We start from the raw sequence: 19,370 nt of genomic DNA, 5'->3' as shown, positions 1-19,370 counted from the left end.
TTTTTAAAGATTAAAACAAATTTTTATAAAGAGACACTCCATTCATAAAGAGTGTGACATCATTCCTTTCATAAAGGGTATGACACTAGTTCTTTCATCAAGAGTATGATATCTTTTAACTTACTGATTTGTTGTAGTCATTGTAATTTTAGCAGGTTCTCGCTTGACATACATAGATTCATCACGAGATATAGGTTGTCCAGATTTGCCAACACAAAGTTTAAACACTCGCATAATTCCTTTCTTTTTGTGAGGTTTTACTAAAGGAGCTCTTGATGTATCTGGAAATTCAACACTCACTTCAGTTCTTGCATTATTTGGTCTTACAACTCCAACATTTTCATACCCTTCTGATCGATTATGACGACCTTCATAGGTGTTTGAATAATAGTTTTTAATAATTGGAGCTGTTGTATTATTAGATACTTGGTCAGAATAGTGTGCACCATGGTCACTTTTTACTGTAAGCTGATTATCCTTTTCAAAATCTGACAAATTTACTTTACGAATCATAGGTGTTACATGAGAAATATTTGTAGAAGATGAAAACTGTTTGTCACCAGAGTTTTCAATATCTATGTCGCTATCATCTGAAGCATTTTGCGTACGAAAGTTGTCTGAAATTACCTTTCTCATAGGTGTACTATGATGAAAAGGTTCAGATAAATCACTCATACTAACTGAAACTTTTGAAAGACTGATAGATAAATTGTGTATTTGTTCTGTTTGATCTCTACATCTCTCTTCAAGTCGTTTTTGCTTAGCTAATAGTTCTTTCTCTCGAGAACGATACTCACGCAATTCTTGACTTTGTTTTTCAGCAACCTGCTGTTGTTTTTCAAGACTACTTAAAAGAGCTGCCAATTGTTGCTCATATTCAGAAACTTTTCCTTCAGCAGACTAAAAAAAGTGTATAATTATTAACTAAAGGTACCAATTTAGACATTTTTAAACACATTTAAATCGTTGTAAATATTAACAGATACTTATAACTTCCTGTTAACACTTAGACTCTGAACACCATTTATACAACCAGTGTTTATTAACTGTATCAACTAGATTCAACAAAATTACTCCCCTTTTAACTTTTAATCAGATGTAATAATATACTTTTAAAAACTCTTATACAAAATAGCCATTTTATTTTTTTCTTATATAACTACTAAAGTTACTTGATTTTTGTAAAGTTATAAATATAAAGTTTTGTAAATATAAATATAATCAATATAATGTCTGTAACATAAAAAGAATGTAAACAAAATTAGTATGAACTCACATCACTATTTTTCTGGATCATGAAGAGTCTTAACTTTAAGTCAAAATTCTCCTTCTTCAAATCAGACAACATCTGTGAAGATAAAAAAAAAAAAAATCACTACCAAGTTTGTTTGATCACTACCTAAGTTTCTTTAAAATGCATGATGGAATAAATGTAAAGAAATTTGTTTATTATCTTGTAACACTTTCATATTTTATATCTATAATTTATAACATTTTATTAATCAATTTCACTAAAAATCAACAAAACATCAAAGCAACTACATTTTGAAACAAAAACATTTTGTAACATTTAAACGAGATTGCATTAGGCTTAATCTCAGTAATCAACTAAAAAATTCAGAAGAATTTCCAAAACTTTCTTAGCATCTAAAACTTTTGCAACTGAAAACCAAATTTTTAACTTCAACTGCCTATCATGAAAATAAAAGAACCATTTTCTAAATTTTGTCTAAAAAAAGTCTAAAATTTAGTAAAACAAATTTCCAAAAAAATATTTAAAGAATTTTGAAAAAAATATTTAATATGGAATAAACTGTTTTAATGAAATATTGAAAAATACATTTTAATTAGCCTAATCAATTTATCTGATGATTCAATTCATTTGATCAATTGATTAAAAAAGAAAACATAAAAAAATATAAATATTTTACATTATTGAAGGTTTGTGAAGATTTTTGAGATGTTTGTGAGGATTTTTAGAACAATATTTTAGTGAGGATTTTTTAATACAAAATCTTGTATTTTGTGTTAATTTTTTATTATTTAAAACAACTTTTTTTGGTGTCAATATTTTATTAAAACTATATTATTTATCTAGAAAGGTTTTAATTTAAAAACTTAGTAAACAACTTTTTGCCGAAAATTTAATTGAAATATTTTTAAAAGAAGAAGTTTAAAGCGCATTTCTAATTATAAAAAAGAAAATTTTTTAAATCAACCAGCATTATTAATTTTAATTTATCTTTATTACTTTCTACCTTTATTACTTTTTATTTTTTATGTTTTCTATTTTTACTGTTTTCTATTTTTATTACTTTCAATTCTAATTACTCATTGCTTTCTATTTTTTAAACATTTTATTTTGCTGTCAAAAATGAATTACAAAATATTACCTTTTTTTGTTAAATTTATTTGGTTTCAAAATTACCTGTTGCCGTTTTCCGACATCAAATGAATCATTTTGAATTTTCTTTTCCATCTTTCAGACAAATTAAAAGATCAAAAATAAAGTTGCAAACTGTAATATTTTTTCCTTTGTTTACTTAATTTATCCATGTGACTACTTAAAAACAAATCTATACAAGAAATATTTTTCTATCAAATGTTTAAAGTTCTTAAAAAAGTTGGTGGTGTTCAATAATCTGAACTTTCAAAACAAAAACAGTCCACAAATAAAAATCCAACACTGAAAACCCATCTTTGTATTTCTTTTATAATTGCAAAGTCTTAGACATCAAAACCAATATGGTTTATAATACTTTGTATGATAAATATCATGTAATAAATATCATAAAAACTTAATTTTTTTTGGATTTAAAACATTAACTTTAAATTTAGCAAGTAAAACTGATTTAAACAGAAAATAATTTCAAAAACTAAAATATGATTTACAAAAATATTTACTTAAAACAACAGTGTCAAAAATATCAAAAACATTATTTTACATAAACCATTTTATATTCTTTACAGATCTGTCTACTTTATGCTTGCGCTGCAGCAAAATGTAATATCTCAATTAAACTAACTAATCAGATTATAACAGATATACAATAAGGAGTATTTTTTATATCCTGTATCATAAATATTCTAGATAAATGAAAGATGGTAGGCTTTAAAGCATTTAGTTAAATGGGTAGAGAACATAGCATGATGTTGCTATAAAGATTTTTAAGATCTTTTTGTGTACCAATTCATATTAAGTGCATTAAAACCAATAGAACCAAATTAATGTTTTCTAAAACAGTTGTTTTTAAAAAATTAGAATACTGATTATTGTAACTCTTAAGAAGGAGATTATACAATTTAATATGTTCCCGTTACATAAATTCCATTCATGACATTTCAATGATAGCGATATATTTATTTTAAAACAATATTCAATGGCAACTAATAAGAGTCAGCAAAAACAATTTACTGGCTGTATTAGTTGTTATCATTGCAATTAATAAGGGTCAGCAACTTATGAAACTTAAAAAATAAACAAAGAAAATTATAAAGGAACTATTTTATAATTCATTTTTATAAAATCAAGAAGAAAGTTTTAATGAATAATTTTAAAATAACAGTGATATTTTAAAAATATCAGACATTCTTTTATTTTATAACTATTAATGAAAAACAATATATGTTATAAATAACAGTAAACTTATCAGGCTAAAATCTACTTTATAATCTTCTGATTTTTTTATTTAGTGCATGTGAACTATAGGTATTCAAACTACACTTATTCAAAATATGGCTAAAATACTGTCATTTGTCTTCAAACAACTTTTTAAATTTTTTTATTTTTTTTTTATTTTAAAGGTAATTTAAAAAAAAAAAAAAAAAGCAAACTTCTGAATTATTTTTTGATCAAGATACTTTTCACTTTCAATTTTTTTATCTGGAGAAAAAAATAAAAATATCTTAAAAATAATAACAAAATTCAGTTTTATCTCTAAAAAATGAAATTATACTGTAAACTATTATTACAAATTATAAAATTAATCAAAAATTAGTGATTCATTTTTTTTGTGAGAGTAATTAAATTAGATATTGGTTGTGATCATAAAAGTCATAAGATTTCAACAAATTGTTTTATTGAAGTTACAAATTTGCTATAAGTTCTTGAAATAACCATTGGAACTTTTAAAGCATTTTTTCTTTTTTCGTTATTAGTATTATGGTCATGTATGTATGTATGTATGTATGTATGTATGTATGTATGTATGTATGTATGTATGTATGTATGTATGTATGTATGTATGTATGTATGTATGTATGTATGTATGTATGTATGTATGTATGTATGTATGTATGTATGTATTTATTTTGGTTTTTATAAACCTGCACAAAAAAAACTAATAAACTATATTTTAAATATTTACTACATAAAAATTTGTAAATATAATATATAAAAGATTACATGCACACACACATACTATATATATATATATATATATATATATATATATACATACATACATACATACATACATACATACATACATACATACATACATACATACATACATACATACATACATACATACATACATACATACATACATATAAATATTCAATAATCAATGTAATATATATCCCATTGCATTAGTTTCTGCTACATAAATTAAACTTAGATCTTGTTTATACCACTAAACTTGTATAAAATGTTTGTGATTTCCAGAATAACTCTATTGCAAAATACAAAGCAAATACTAGCAAAAAGCCTTTTTAATAAATAAATTATAAAAATAAAGAAACATCTGCAGCATGATTTTTAAAGATATTGAAATTAATAAATTTTTTGAATCAAATAAAGCAGGTTTAAGTTTTAATAATCAAAAGCCTTCCCAATTAATACCAAATAAATTTATGATTGCAATTAAAAATATATAAAATTTTAACTATAAACTTATATAACTGTTATTTTAAACTCGTATTCTTTTACTTATAAATTTACATAATAATGTAGCAAAACAAACAAAACCCAAACAAGAAATATTATGTTTTATATCAAATATTCTTATACATTTTTGTTAAATTTTTTTTTTTTTTAAATGAAATTATAAGTAAAAACCTGCTCTTGGTCCTTCATACTCAAAAATTTTTGACCTCCTCCATCTAAAAATTTAATGAATGTTTTATACTTAGATAATATACTGCATAAGCAATTTTATCAGACCTTTTAAAAATATTTTAAGTAAATAAAATCAGATTCATGAGTCTGATGTAGCAATAAAAAAAGTAAGAGTTAAAATGCTGCAGGGTTAATTTTGTGAGTAAGCTTCAGAGACATAAATAAGATGCGAATAAGAAACTTTAACAAAATTTCTTATTGAAAGTATCTATAGTATATATTCAAGAGACATATAGTTTAAAAATAAGATGTATAAATGAAAATTGTGAACAGATTAAATGAATAAAAACCAGTGATTATGGCTATTTATATACGATTAAATAATATCATATTAAATATTTTATACCTAACTGAGTTTGACTTTGATTTTCCTCTGCCTCATCAATATTTAATGTATTATCTCCCATTTGCCTAATATTTCTGTTCTCAAATATTTCAATATTCCTTTCAGATTGGCTTCCTTTGTAAAATAAATTACCACAATGTAATCTTTGCCTGTTGAAAATGATTGAAAAAATTTATGAATTAATAGCTACCCATATAGTTCATTAATACACATTTTTATCATTTATGTATGTAATTCATTATCTAAATAGAAATATTTGTTACGTTCCTGGCTATGTTGAAGGTAAATGCAACAACACTTAAAAAAATTGTTAGGAGTATCTGTAACTATTTATAACATACATATCAATAGGTAACTCATCAAAAGCAATTCGAAAAAGCGAAACAGAGAAAATAACCCTGTTTACTTTGAAATAATCATGATTTCAGTAGCAACAGAAAGCTTTTAGCTAAATGCTAAGGTTAGCTAAATAAAAACTTATTTAAATTAAAACTAAATACTTGAACTCACAAAAGAAATTATATGCAGTGGAACAAAATGCAATAAAAACAATATAATTATAAATGAATCAGGTAAACACAGAAAGCCCTATGTTTGAGAGTTGTAGATTTTTTTAATGTTATGCCTTTTTAAAAAAATATTTTGTAGTCGGAAACGCTGAGGTGTTTAAAAAACTATTATGAGTTACGTACTTCGTTTACTTAAAAACACGTGCTGAAGAAAACAATAGATAAAGAGATTTTTTAAAAATGTTGTTTGCGAAATAAAAGAAACCCCCTTATTCACAAGTGTAAAGTGTTTTCTTACTTATGTATCCTAATTTCTTCCGATCTATCTATTAAGCATATTCTTCCGATCTATCTATTAAGCATAAAATATTTGCAAACGAGTTTGCAAATATTTTTTCATATAAAAAAAAGTTTAAAATGTAATGCTTGTAATTCGAGAAAAATCTCAATTCAAATCTCTAAAAAAACTATTTTAACTGGAAAAAGTGTAAATGACAAATGAACAATTGGGACCCTAATTTTTTAGAACAAACGTGGAAAAATGTGCATTCGTTTAATTCAAGAATTTTTTTTACAAATCTATTTGTTGTTTTCTTTTGCTTTACAGATAGTTTGTTAATACCTGACAAAAAGGTAATCTTTAAAGAGTTCTACAGACAAACTTGTTTTGAAGTATCAGGTCCAGATTCGGGCTCCTTTGTCAGTTGTACAACATCATTTTAAATAGCACTACTAAACTATCTGATTGAGAAATTTAATAACTAGAAATGGAAATTAATGTGGACCCAATAACTCTTCAAAGTGAAAGAATATTAATGTAAAATCAACTTCAATTATCCAGTAGCATATAAAAGTTTTAAAACGATTTTTTTTCCCCTGTTTTACTTTGATGACTTTTTTGAATTTTGTCATTTTGAACTGAAATTTTCACAGAGGTTGGCTTGAACCATTGCTTGTATTTAGCATAAAACTTTGAATTTTTTATTTATTGCAAAAACATATTTACAAAAAATTTTAAAATATCGTTAAATATTTATAGTTTAAGTTTATTATCAACTTGAAAACATATCTTAAAACAGCTTTAAATGTAAATTTTTAAATATTAAAATCCTCAAAAATTAATTTCAACTACGTAATGGGCTTAATACTTGGTATATATATTTTGGGAAATTTTCATCAGAATTCATTTCATTTAGATTTTTTAGCATTAAAGCGACTAAATAAACTGGTATGGCTCATCATTAATTACGAAAGAGCGGCTAATCTACACATATATGTCTTAGTTGGGTCATATCCAACAATAATCCAATTATTAATCATATTCCTAAAAATAAAATTTAATTGGTAGCTTGATTATGGGCATCCTGCATCAGTTGTTGTCGTCAAAATTAAGTACTGGTACTCAGGCGCTGATCTAAGGGGTATTCATTGTGGCAATGGCCACATAATTTAAATTTAACGGCAACCACCTTGTTTTTGGGTTTTTTCGCTTTAGGAATATCCCTAAAAATTTAAATTTATCTGCCGTAATTTACAGATTTTGGCTATAGAGATTCCTGCCATGGCCACAATGGTTCTTATTATACGTTACCGACGTTTTAATTTAATGCTGCAAAAAAACGTTAAAATATCGATTTTTTATCGAAATTTCAAACGTGGAAACAAAATTTGGCCACACAGTTACAAATTCCTGGATCCGCGCCTGCTGGTACTGTCAAAAGTTCGAAGGTTGTTCTATGACAACCTTTTGAGCAGTCAGAGAGTCGCTTGCAGCTTGCAGCTTTCATATGTATGATAACAATCAGCTCAAGTCTGATATGTTATCATACATATGAAAGTCTTCTCTGGAATGCCATCAAAAATGATAACCCCATAATATTGTTTAAATTTTCAAACTTTTATTTTGTTTGTTAAATTCATAATAGTTTTATTTAATTTAAAGAATTAAAGGACAAAAACTGTTTGATTGATATTTTCTGTCTAAAATTCTTATCATCTTTAGACATCACTACCACAATACAAGCAAGCACGTATAATGTGAAAGATGAATTGATTTGACAACCACAATACGTGCAAGAACGTATTAAGGTTGTCAAATCATTTCGTAAAAAAATGGTTACAAAAAAAGTACTAAAAAAATATTTTCAAAAGAACAAGAAAGAGTTTCTTGAGACATTTTATTTTAGATAAAAGATTTATTATAACCTTGTTATGTTTGTTCAGTTTTTACCATCAAAATTTTGAAGAAAGAAAAAAACAAAACAGTAAAAACAGCTTTTGAAGTTTTATTTTGCAATTTTATTTTTAATAAATTCTAAACGTTGTAAAACGTTGACATAAACATTTATATTAATATTTTTATGTAGTTTTTGACTATCTTAATCATCAATCAACCTAAATTTTTTTCGTTTTAAAGCCATCCATAACAAAAAATGTTTTTGGAAATAATCATGAAACCCAACGTCTGTGTTAACTCAACTATTCAGATTTCATATCTGAAGACCAATTTGGGGCATCACTGACCCTTTTATTTAAAAAAGGACTACACATATTTCTGCAAGCTAATATTTTTCAGAGAAGCAGCTACAAATCAACGGGGTTTGCGAATTTCTAGCCTGCAATAGAGGCACACCCATGGCATAGCCAACATAACACTGGTTATGCTTTACAACTACGAAGTACTTAAATATAACAGAACTAGGAGACCTCGTAGGATAGCCTATGTTTATAATTACATGTAAAGCAAGATATTATAGTTCACAAAATCGTTATTTATACATTACCCATATACAAATCTTCAAAATTCAAGTTGCTCTGAACACAGGTTCTTTCTTTGTTGCTGAGCTACAATAAAAGTGTTTGGTTAGAGAAATTCGCTTAAAATCTATATAGAAAAAAAAGTCGCACAGCATTCCAAGTGACCATTTGCTTTTGTAGCTTTTTCCATAACAGAAATATCTTAGTGAAACCTCACACCGTGCTCATCGATCACACTACCCATAATAGCAGAGAAAAAATGTGTGCTTGAAGTTATCGTCATTAAGTAGCTGCCTTGGGTCGAGTCCCACGGAAATTCCCTTTGATTTTTGTCAAACTCAATGCAAGAAATATCTGAATAAGTTTTATGAAGGCAGTACTTTCCCTATCAGCTGCTATCAAACCTATTTTTATTTGTATAAATGGCTATATCGAAAGTATGATTGACAACTACTCTCTCTCTCTCTCTCTCTCTCTCTCTCTCTCTCTCTCTCTATATATATATATATATATATATATATATATATATATATATATATATATATATATATATATATATATATATATATATATATATATATATATATATATATATATATATATATATATGACATTTTAGATTTAACTTTTGAGCTGGATGACGGCGAGCGTACCTTATTCCATCCGATCCAATTATTCTAACTGTTCCGATTTACAGAAACTTTGATTCATTTTTCTAACGAATTTTTCTCAAAGCTTTGCAGTCCACTTTACATGCAGTCCACTTTACACGTCGTCGTTTAGCAAACTCAACATACTTTTTTATTTTCAGCAGAAATCAATGGTTTTTTTCTTGTCTTCTTCTGAACAGCACAATGAAATTTCGTTCGCATCAAAATTGCTTTACTACTTGACAAACTGTAAATTGTGATGCATCAAAGATGCTACTTTCCTATACCACTTTTGTTTGAAGCAGCTCGAATATCACAGCTTGAATAATCAAAATTTTCAAAATAGAAGTTAGCTTTGAAACAAGCGCTTTAATGATTATGAAGCAATTATCAACACCTATATTAGGGTAGAAGAATTGATGTTTTTATCTACCTATAGGGTAGGAATAATTTAGGTTAGGATACATGATATACGCAGAAAGAGAGCGGGAGAGGGGTAAGGATATGTAATAACATATCCTATATCACTTAACAACTACTATCTAAATTTTATATTTACTATGGATATCATAAAGTAGTTAGTTAAAAGCTCAATAATAATAATAAAAAAACGTCTTTAAAAAAGAAAAAATGTGCATTATGTGTATATATAAATATATGTATTGCTTCATTATGAAAAAAAAGAGCAAACATAAAAGTCCTCTTGAATAGGATGTAATACAAACTTTAGGCTAAAATTATTAAGTTCTAGCGTTTGGTTTACTGCGTTTAGTTTACGGCGTTTAGTACAAGGTATATCGCACTTCTCTTAACAAAATGAAATTTTGCATTAAAAAATTCTGATAATAGACTTTAAAAGTTCCGAAAAATAATTCCGCACTTTTAATAATTTACCGGCCAATAAAAAATTTTTAACACTTTTTTTAGCGCTAACATGACTATGATTGTACAATAAAAAAAAAAAAAAAAGTTAATAAAACGGGATAAAAGTTTTAAACTATATTAACCATTGAGTTTTGGTAATCAGAACCTAAAAGTTCATAATATAGAACAAAACTGGACATAATAATAATAATAACAATTTTTTTTTTAGGTTTCAAGAGGAAATCGAATTGTGTGATATGTTTAAAGAATCTTTAAGATTAACAGGAGATTTTATTATCATAAACTAATTGCAGAATATTATTATAAATTAATTACAGATTATTGTGCACCATTCATTTTTTATATACTTTATACTTTTTTTTATCAAAATGGAATCTTTCACTTTTAATAACATCCATTTTGTGCTGCACAAGATTAAGTTTAAGCAGTTAAGTTTTGGTTTTAAGTTATCTCAATTTTCATTGAGATATCTTAAAACCAAAATGATATCTTTAAGGTCACAAACACTCAATAAAGCTAAAACATCCTTTTGTTTACGAAATAGGAGATTTTAGAGATTTTAAGTAAAATTGCTGTTACGAATAAAGTTATTTTATAAAACTCTCGCTTTTAAAACTCAATGACTCTTTTTCCGAATGCCGTATCTTTTGCTTGATTGAATCGAAATAACCACCCATTTGATTCGGTACTATAATATTACAAAAGAAAAGTAACCATTTCATTTCTCAATGTAATGGAGATATCGTTTAAATGATGGGCTAAAAGGCGCACTAAGAGTCACGTGTACTATCTGACGTCAAACTGTTCAGTGCCTGCTGTCTAAATAGAGTTAATGAATGCCAACCCCATTTTTCTTGTTAGCAAACCAAAGCTGTTTTGAAATGTTTACTTAGAATAAAAAAAATAATTATGGTGCGGAAAGTTGTCAAAAAAATGAAAAGTGAAATATTTGCAAAATGAGAATTATCATTGTTATGTGATAAATTTACTTTAAAAAACATTTATAATACGAATTAACGTTAATGGTCTTTGGTTTTTTTAACTTGATCTGCTTAATCAGTTTCGCATTTGGCAGCCAATCCGCGAAAGACATTTTGCAGCCAGTCCACTAAAGACTTATAATAATAGTTTAATTGGTAAATTAAAAAAACTTACCTCATTTCATTTTCTTGAACTGAGTATCTTTCTTGAATTTTTAATTGTTTTCCCATTTATATGTCTAGTAATAACTATTTAAACGCTCTACAATTTTTTAATAAACAAAAAAACAATGCTACAGTAACCTAATTTTCACCAAATTTGCATCTTGTTATATAAGAAGCGACCTTTCGGAAATAGGTAGTTAGAAAAAGAACTCAGCATGTCGTCGTCAATAGTTGCATAATGTTATGATTATTTGAATGTTTGAATAAAAAATAAATCATTTCGAATATCTTAAAAATATGAGTTCAATCATTTGTCTCTTTACGAATTAACTTAGGTTTTTTTTATTCTGTTTTAAAAATTATTATAAACTAGAACTATTCTCTTCTTAAACAAAAAACATCCGTTGTAAGCAACTTCATAATGCGAGCACTGCAAGGTTCTTATTTCTGTTCTATTTTCTCAGGAAAAACTCAATTAAAGTTGTTTAAAGATATTAAATTGAAAATTTAAACAAAGTTATCAGAGGTAATTGTTTGTTCTTAAAATTTGTTGTTGCATATCATATATTGCATATTATGCATTATAGGGTAGATTAGGGTATTATGAGCATCTGGATAATGTGAGCATACGCGAAGTTTTCTATTTTGCATTCAATGAATTTCAAGAATTTGTGTGTTTTTTTAATGATTTTTATATAGTATACTATACTTCTTTATGTATACTTCTTTATGTAACTATAGTTACATAAAGAAGTCAATTTAATTTAAAGCGGTATGCAGGTAATAGCGGGTGTCTTCTAACTAAAACGCAAGTAAATAATTTGATTTATTAAAATTTCCTCGATAAACAAGAAAAAATCTGTATAGTTTAATTTTGATGTTAAAGTTGTTCTTTTTGCATTTTCTTATAAGAAAACTTATTTGCTAAGCCTATGTGGATTTATCAAGTGGGATCTATATAATTTGAACATTTTATGCTCAATCTACTAAATCATACCATTTCTGGGTAAAATGAGCATGCTCACATTATCCTGGCTTTTATCTGGTAAACCATAGCTCGTCGCCTCAAGTCCATTTTTCTAAAATGCGCTGCTAAAAATATCGAAAACACTTTTCAATCACTGATCTCTATAATAACTGGATAGCCCAACTCTGAGCAAAACTTCTAATTTTTTGACGCCAAGATCGCCATATTGGAAAGCCCTAAAAATTTAAATCCCGCAAGCTTTAAGTTCTGTTTTTCGACTAATCACTTTAAATACACAGTATCAGATTTCAGCATTCTTGGGCTTTCCAAGATGGTGGTTTTAACGTCAATTTTGATATTAAAGATGCGCTACCCAGTTTTTATAGAGATCAGTGTTTTCAATTAATCGGTGATACCTATATAAAATCGAAAACACTTCTTTGCTTTAATTAAATGCCAAGAAATAATGAATCGAAATTTCCAAGAGTTAAATGATACTTGGAAAATCTAAAAAAAGCAGTTGATGATATGTTAAAATTTGAAGACTCCACGGGAAGAAACGGCAGGGTCACATTTTGAAAGTTTCGACTTTTTACACTTTCTAGCTTTATTAACCATAATAGCATATTTTGTATTTGAATTCAAATCAAATAAACGATTTGATGCATATTTAAAGTTTTTCTAAATTTTCCTAAAACTTCGAAACTTATAAAGGTTTAAAAGTTTAATAACGATTTATCTCAAAATGAAAAAATGTGACCCTGCCGTTTCTTCCCGTGGAGTCTTCATTCGGAAGAAGTCAAAAGTATGCGGCAAAATTATTTGGAATAGCACGACAGACATTGAGATGTTACCTTGATAAAGTTAAAAATGGGACCAAGAACACTAAATTCTTCTTAAGAATCTGAACTAGTTAGCATTATTATTAAAATGAAAAACAGACTGTTTGGGTTAACAAAGATGGAAATAAGACATCTTGTATATTGTTTCTGTGAGGTAAATTGCATTCCATATAAGTGTAACAAAAAAAGGCGGCGCTAATTTACATCTCTACCCTCTAACCCCCCCCCCCCCCCCCGCTTTTTTTTAATTTATTTTTGATTTAGAGAATTTTATCCTGATTAAGAATCGTATAAAACATAGACCTAAAACCAAAGGAAAGTTCTCTAATTTGATGTTGAAGTGTCAAAAAAATATACCAAAAACGCTAATATTCGCCTTTTTTTTTGAAACACGACTAAGTTAATAATTAATGCCGTAAACATGAAATTATTCATTAAAAAAACTTTATAACCCGGATTTTATTTCGCTACAACATTTTATGGAGAAATTTGTTGTGTATTTTCTTTTTATTTTAGTATGTTTCCCTTGAAAAAACTTCGAATTTCAACAAGTTTTTTTTCTTATTTTCAGATTATACAGATATTTTTAAATATATTAATGATTTTAGATAAATATTACTATATACAAAAATAAAAATCAAACGGGATATTCATCTACAACTTGGTACCAAAAGTGAAAATAAGAATGTTCTTTAAAAGTTGCGCTCACATAAATTCTGACAAAAAATCGGGAATCATTTCTCGATTTGTGGGCCCAAACATAGCTTTAAATTTGGCTTTGCTTATTTGCCACATTGCTTATTTGCCACACTCAAACTTTGCTTATTTGCCACACTCAAACCTTGTTTGTTGTAACATTTGTTGCGAGATCAACAAAATGTAAAGTATGATTTACTGTACCATGTTGAAAACCTTGCGCCGCTAAACCCCGGTATGCTGCCCACATATCGTTCCATATTTCAGTTCAAGGACGAATCCATTGTATAATGATGGGTAGTAAGGTTGCAGCATCGCGGTGCGCTACAGGAATGAGTAACCCTTCTTTAGTCGCTATTTCGTACGCAACAAAAATCCATTGATCTTTTACAATTCTACTTCGATTGTATTTCCTTCTTGAATAAAATGATTCATCTATTTCCACTATTGAACCTGGTCCTCCTAATTGCACACGGTTGTTAAAGAAATAAGTAACGGCAATGTCTCTACAAAATTGATTCCAATCAACAACAGTTTTGTTGCTACCAATTTCCAAATCCTTTTGAATGTCTTCTACTGAAAGGCCACGACTTTTTCCGGCGCTACAAGTCCAAATATAGATAATACCTATTATTTGCCGAAGTTTCAGTTGAGATCTTTCAAAAAAACTCCTAACACGAATACTTATTTTCTTTTTGAATTGTTTTTGCATGGATCTCCAAATCTTTCCATCGACATTATGACTATTTTGTTCGGTGCACTGGATGTTACATCGAGGACAGATCATATTGATAGCAAGTAAACCAAACTCCCTGCACCAACGGATACACTCGTTATTATTGTTTTTAAACCTGCGACCAATTTCCGGTAAATTAAGGCTATCAAACTCATTCGCCATTTTAATTTTAAAACAGAAATACAGAAACATTTCTTATAGAGCAGCGGTTCTCAACCTTTACATTGCCGCTACCCTTTTAATACAACCCCTATGATATAGCGACCCCAACTGTAAAACTATTTACGTTCATAGGCCTAAGTAACTGTAGTTTTGCTATTGTTATAGTTTAAATTATATATCGCAATATAAATTTCCGCATATACAGGAATTATTTTCATAATGAAAAACTGAACATAGCTAAAGTTTTATGTTTAATCACAAAAAAATATGTAATTAAATTTTGTTCAAAATAGAATCTAATTATAATTAAATTACAAGTAAATGAAGTTTATCTTTATGACTTGCATTTATATTTACTTTTCTATATCACGTATTCAGTATATCCATGTTGCATACTTATGTGAAAATTTGAAAAGCATGACGTATTATGGATATCAGTCTCATTTACAATACACTGCAAATGACTACATTCCTAAAATATTCTTGCGACGGTATGTGCACAAAATGTCAATGTCAGTGCGAAGGTTGAGCTTGTTTTTGTTTCTCCAGATCAGAAATTCTTGGGGCAGTCTTTGCAAGAGCACAATGAAGGTCATCTTTTGCAATGATAAAATTTCGTCCGCAAGCATGTGCAAATGTTCTTTCACAGAAATTATCATTGTATTCCGTTTGTCAGGCTCAATGCCATTTTCCTCATAGAAAGAAGATATGGTTGGCAACATGTAAATTTTATTTTCATTCAATTTTGTTTGCCAAAGCTGAAGTTTCATTTGGAAGGATCGAATTTTTTCAGACAAATCAAGGCATGTTGCATTTGGTCCTTGCAGTGATAAATTTAACTCATTCAAGATGTCAACAAGATAGGCTATTTTCTATAATTCACTTTCATCGCTGTAAAGTGCTTCGAAATGCGGTTTTGCTTTCTGATTAAAAAACTGTTCTAATTCATCACGAAGATCAAAAACACGCTTTAGAACTTTTCCTCTCGACAACCATCTCACTTCAGTGTAAAATAGCAGAACATTGTTGGTCGCATCCAACTCATTACAAAGTTTTGAAAATAGTTGACTATTTAAAGCACTCGCTTTTACGAAGTTGACAAAACCAATGGCGCTCTTCATTACTTCTTGTAACTCTTGTGGCAGTGTTTTCGTTGCTTATATTTTTCAATGAATCATGCAGTGAGTTCCAATGACATTTGGTGACTCATTCTGTACCAAACGTTGAAATCCAGACCGACACCCTAGCATACTTGGAGCACCATCTGTGCAGACACCACAAATATCTTCCCAAGAGATATTATAATTTTTCAGAAATGAACTAACTTTTTCAAATTCATCACGGGCAGTAGTAGTAGTTTCAAGAGATTTGCAAAAGAGAAACTCATCTTTAAAATCGCCATCATTTATATACCTCACGTAAACCAGTAATTGGGAACAATTTGCAACGTGTGTGGATTCATCAAGTTGGATGCTATATATTGGAAGTGAAGCAGATTTAATTTCCTGGAATATCTGATCAACAATATCAGCAGACATATCAGCTATTCTCCTGTGAACAGTATCATTAGATAAGGAAATTGCATTCAGTTTAGTGACATATTCGGGTCCAATCATAACTTTAACAATGTCTTTGGCCGCTGGCAACAGCAACTTTTCAGCAATGTTGTGAGGTTTCATAGCTCTGGCGATTCTGAGAGATACTAAATAAGAAGCTTCAAGAGCCAATATGTTTTGTCGTGGCCTACTTAAATACACGGCCTTCTTTCTTGCTTAAATCGAAAAAAAATAGAAGGCCAGTTCACGGCAATCTTCTATTTGACTTATTAAGTAAATTTTTCGAGATCGTGTTTTATCATTCGGTCTTATTTTTATAAGATTTTTCATTCCGTAATTTCAAGGCATTTCATAAACAGGCCGCGACAGCTTATTTTCCGTAAAATTAGCGAAGGCCGACTTTTTTACGGTTAAAATTATTTTTTATCCTTGCTTTTGTAAACAAGCTTCAGAATCAAATAAAGAGCTTTAGAAGGACAAAAAAAAATTTTCATTAAATTTCGGAAGAAAATATTGTGGGAATTTTTTTTACGTTTATAAATAAGTCAATTACAATAAAAATTTAAAGAGTTTAGCTAAAAATGACTAAATCTCATTTTCATAAACTACCGTATATACTCGCGTATAAGTCGAGAAATTTTGGACGAAATATTTACTCTAAAACAGCAATTCGACTTATATGCGGGTCAAAAAAAAAACAAATTTATTCCTGAAATTTTTTTCGTATTTCTTAATAATATTGATTAAAAAATGTTTCATTTAATATTGATTTTGCATTGATTTTGGAACGACTTATACGCGAGTATATGCGGTATATGTTTATTTTAGATAAACACTTGTGATACAAATAATAATTTTTTTGATAAAAACAAACAAATATGTTAACTTTATTTTATTAAAATTATTTTGACTTTTTTAATTCAAAGTATTTTATTTTGAAGTTGAAAGTTTTGCTTGTTTTATTAAACATTCCTTCCCAAAATCTTCAGAGTGTTTTTTACAATAATTGTTTTAAAAAATGTTTGCCAAAATGCAGCAAACTTTTTTAACACTCTGAACAAGCAATTGAACTTTACTATTGCAGTTAATAAAAATGTCAACAAACTTTATTCACAAGTGTCACTTCAAATATAAAAAAACAATAAATAACAATGTAGACTAAATTGTCAGAAGGTTCTCTTAGTCTTCCCCTGTTTGAAGAACTAATCAAAGTTCCATATTTTTGAAACAAATCAAAGGTGTCTGTTTCTTCTAAAATTGAATGTAATTCTGGAAGTTTGTAAGCAATAAAACCTGCAATATATAGAAGCCCTTGTTTGCATTCATTTGGCAACTGAACCTCACAATTTTCACATATTGACATATCAAACTCCACATCAAGTTCACAGTTATCACAGTGGTGGTGAGCAGGAGGAAATATTGTAAAATCTGCTTGCTCATCTAGCAACTCTCCAGTTTTGTCGGTTCTAAATTTTTGAATAACATTTTGCACAGTTATCAGATGTACCACCTGACTCTTGCTGATATTTCCTAAACTGTTTTTCTAGTGCATCTGATTGCATATGTCCTAGCAATACATAAGATACACAGCAATTCAAAAAATACTTGGCACAGCTTGCTAATCTTTTAGAAGTTTTTTGCAATAAGAAATATAGTTCTCTAAGAAATCTATTTGCCATTGACTGAAGTAATAGTCTTTCTTTGAATATCATTTAATCTAATATCTAGACCTTTATTGTTGACAATAAGCCATCACTTGACAACTGTTTCAATAAAAAGTGCAGTATCTTTAGTTTCAGGAATTTTTACGCATAATGCTGCAACTGTTTCATCACAAAAAACTTTAAGAACTGATCCAAAATTTTGTCATTTAATTGGTTTTGGTGACTAAAATAATTTGCTCGCTTAGAATCTGTTTCATTATTAATAGCATAACTGACAGCATTCTCCAGTTGAGAATAGTATTTAATAATTCCTTTGTTTAAAAAAGAAAATAAATATCTCCAAAATCTTCTAAAGTTATATATATTGAAAACTTATACTGGTCCACCATGTCCATATGATATTAATGATATATTTTTTTCTTTTTCAACAAAATAAAATTTTTCTTCACAGTTATTTATCATTGATTTCAAATTTTTTACAATTAAATTAAATTGAATAGCATCCATTTTTTTGAAGTTTTCGAACTCATCAGGTAAACTATTCTTTCATAGCACATTGACCCAGTGACATCTCATTTTCTAGACACTGTTGGAATACAAGACACTCATGTAGGGGTAATTCCACATCAAATCACCCAGTCCATTGAACCATGTGTCTTCCTTTTGTGTTATATTTTGACACATTATTCCTTATTATAAAAAAATATTACATGCAAAATTTCAGCTAAAAATGTTGAGCGGTTGACAAGATACTGCAATTTTAATATTGACCTGGTTTTCCAAAATGACCCGGTTTTCATAACATTCTGAAAAAACATTTTTCTTAAAAAAATAAGAAATAAAAATGGCAAAAATATGAAAATAAACATATATATTGTTTTTTTGATGCTGAATTCAATAAAAGTACTTAAAATGCTCAAATATAAAAGGAACATGCTTAAAAGTTAATAAAACAACTAGTTTCTATAAACCAACTTTGGGGCCCAATATCTCAAAACACCCCTGTCAAATTTTTTTTTTTTTTGCTATTAATATTTTCAACTGCTTATAATCTTACTAGGCACAAAAAATCTAACTGGAAAAACAACTGAAACTCGGCTATGATCCAAACGATGTAAATAATATTAATAGGCAGGTCCTGGGGACTAAAAGAATGATGAATTAACAAGACAATTGGAAAATTCAAAGTTTAGTGAAGTTTAGAAGAATTAAGGATTAGCTAGCCAACGTAAAATTTTTATCCTGTGATAGATATACTTACTTAAAATCATATAGCGCGATAACTAAAATTAATTTGAGAGAGTTTGTCCATTCGGCCAAATATACGATTTTTAAA

At 28.0% G+C, this 19,370-nt stretch overlaps 2 protein-coding genes and 1 pseudogene across 4 annotated transcripts; all 3 read right to left on the bottom strand.

Moving 5' to 3' along the window:
• Positions 1 to 11,570, bottom strand: LOC145192392 (uncharacterized). Of its 3 annotated transcripts, XM_090094257.1 has the most exons (5): positions 11,422 to 11,570; positions 5,466 to 5,614; positions 5,060 to 5,103; positions 1,277 to 1,348; positions 1 to 900 (listed from the first exon to the last, which is right to left on the bottom strand). In XM_090094257.1, exons 1-5 carry the CDS (start codon positions 11,475 to 11,477, stop codon positions 121 to 123), a joined length of 1,101 nt encoding a protein of 366 aa, XP_089950383.1. In that variant the 5' UTR covers positions 11,478 to 11,570; the 3' UTR covers positions 1 to 120. The 3 variants fall into 3 exon arrangements, with proteins under 3 accessions (XP_089950383.1, XP_089950392.1, XP_089950388.1); XM_090094266.1 differs by lacking the exons at positions 5,060 to 5,103; positions 5,466 to 5,614; positions 11,422 to 11,570 and adding an exon at positions 2,905 to 3,017; XM_090094262.1 differs by lacking the exons at positions 5,060 to 5,103; positions 5,466 to 5,614; positions 11,422 to 11,570 and adding an exon at positions 2,429 to 2,808.
• A 2,614-nt stretch (positions 11,571 to 14,184) lies between these two features.
• LOC149894488 (uncharacterized) lies at positions 14,185 to 14,814 on the bottom strand. Its single transcript, XM_090078492.1, has one exon. It carries the CDS (start codon positions 14,812 to 14,814, stop codon positions 14,185 to 14,187), a length of 630 nt encoding a protein of 209 aa, XP_089934618.1.
• A 464-nt stretch (positions 14,815 to 15,278) lies between these two features.
• Positions 15,279 to 18,082, bottom strand: LOC149894487 (protein ZBED8L-like; annotated as a pseudogene).
• Between the last annotated feature and the right edge of the window lie 1,288 nt (positions 18,083 to 19,370).

The sequence above is a fragment of the Hydra viridissima genome, unplaced genomic scaffold, assembly GCF_058129835.1.
Source record: "Hydra viridissima isolate aposymbiotic clone 2 unplaced genomic scaffold, HvirCarnegie_v1 scaffold_1, whole genome shotgun sequence".
Classification (NCBI taxonomy): Eukaryota; Metazoa; Cnidaria; class Hydrozoa; order Anthoathecata; family Hydridae; genus Hydra; species Hydra viridissima.
The sequence above is the reverse complement of the archived record's forward strand: the minus strand, read 5'-3'. Positions and strand labels throughout refer to the sequence as shown.

Excerpts from the sequence above, each read along its gene's own strand:
- LOC145192392 (XM_090094257.1), bottom strand. The coding sequence starts at position 11,477 with ATGGGAAAACAATTAAAAATTCAAGAAAGATACTCAGTTCAAGAAAAT. Across the intron at positions 5,615-11,421 it reads GTTCAAGAAAATGAAATGAG|GCAAAGATTACATTGTGGTA; the intron begins GTAAGTTTTTTT and ends CATTTTCAACAG. Across the intron at positions 1,349-5,059 it reads GTATGAAGGACCAAGAGCAG|ATGTTGTCTGATTTGAAGAA; the intron begins GTTTTTACTTAT and ends TTATCTTCACAG.
- LOC149894488 (XM_090078492.1), bottom strand. The coding sequence starts at position 14,814 with ATGGCGAATGAGTTTGATAGCCTTAATTTACCGGAAATTGGTCGCAGG.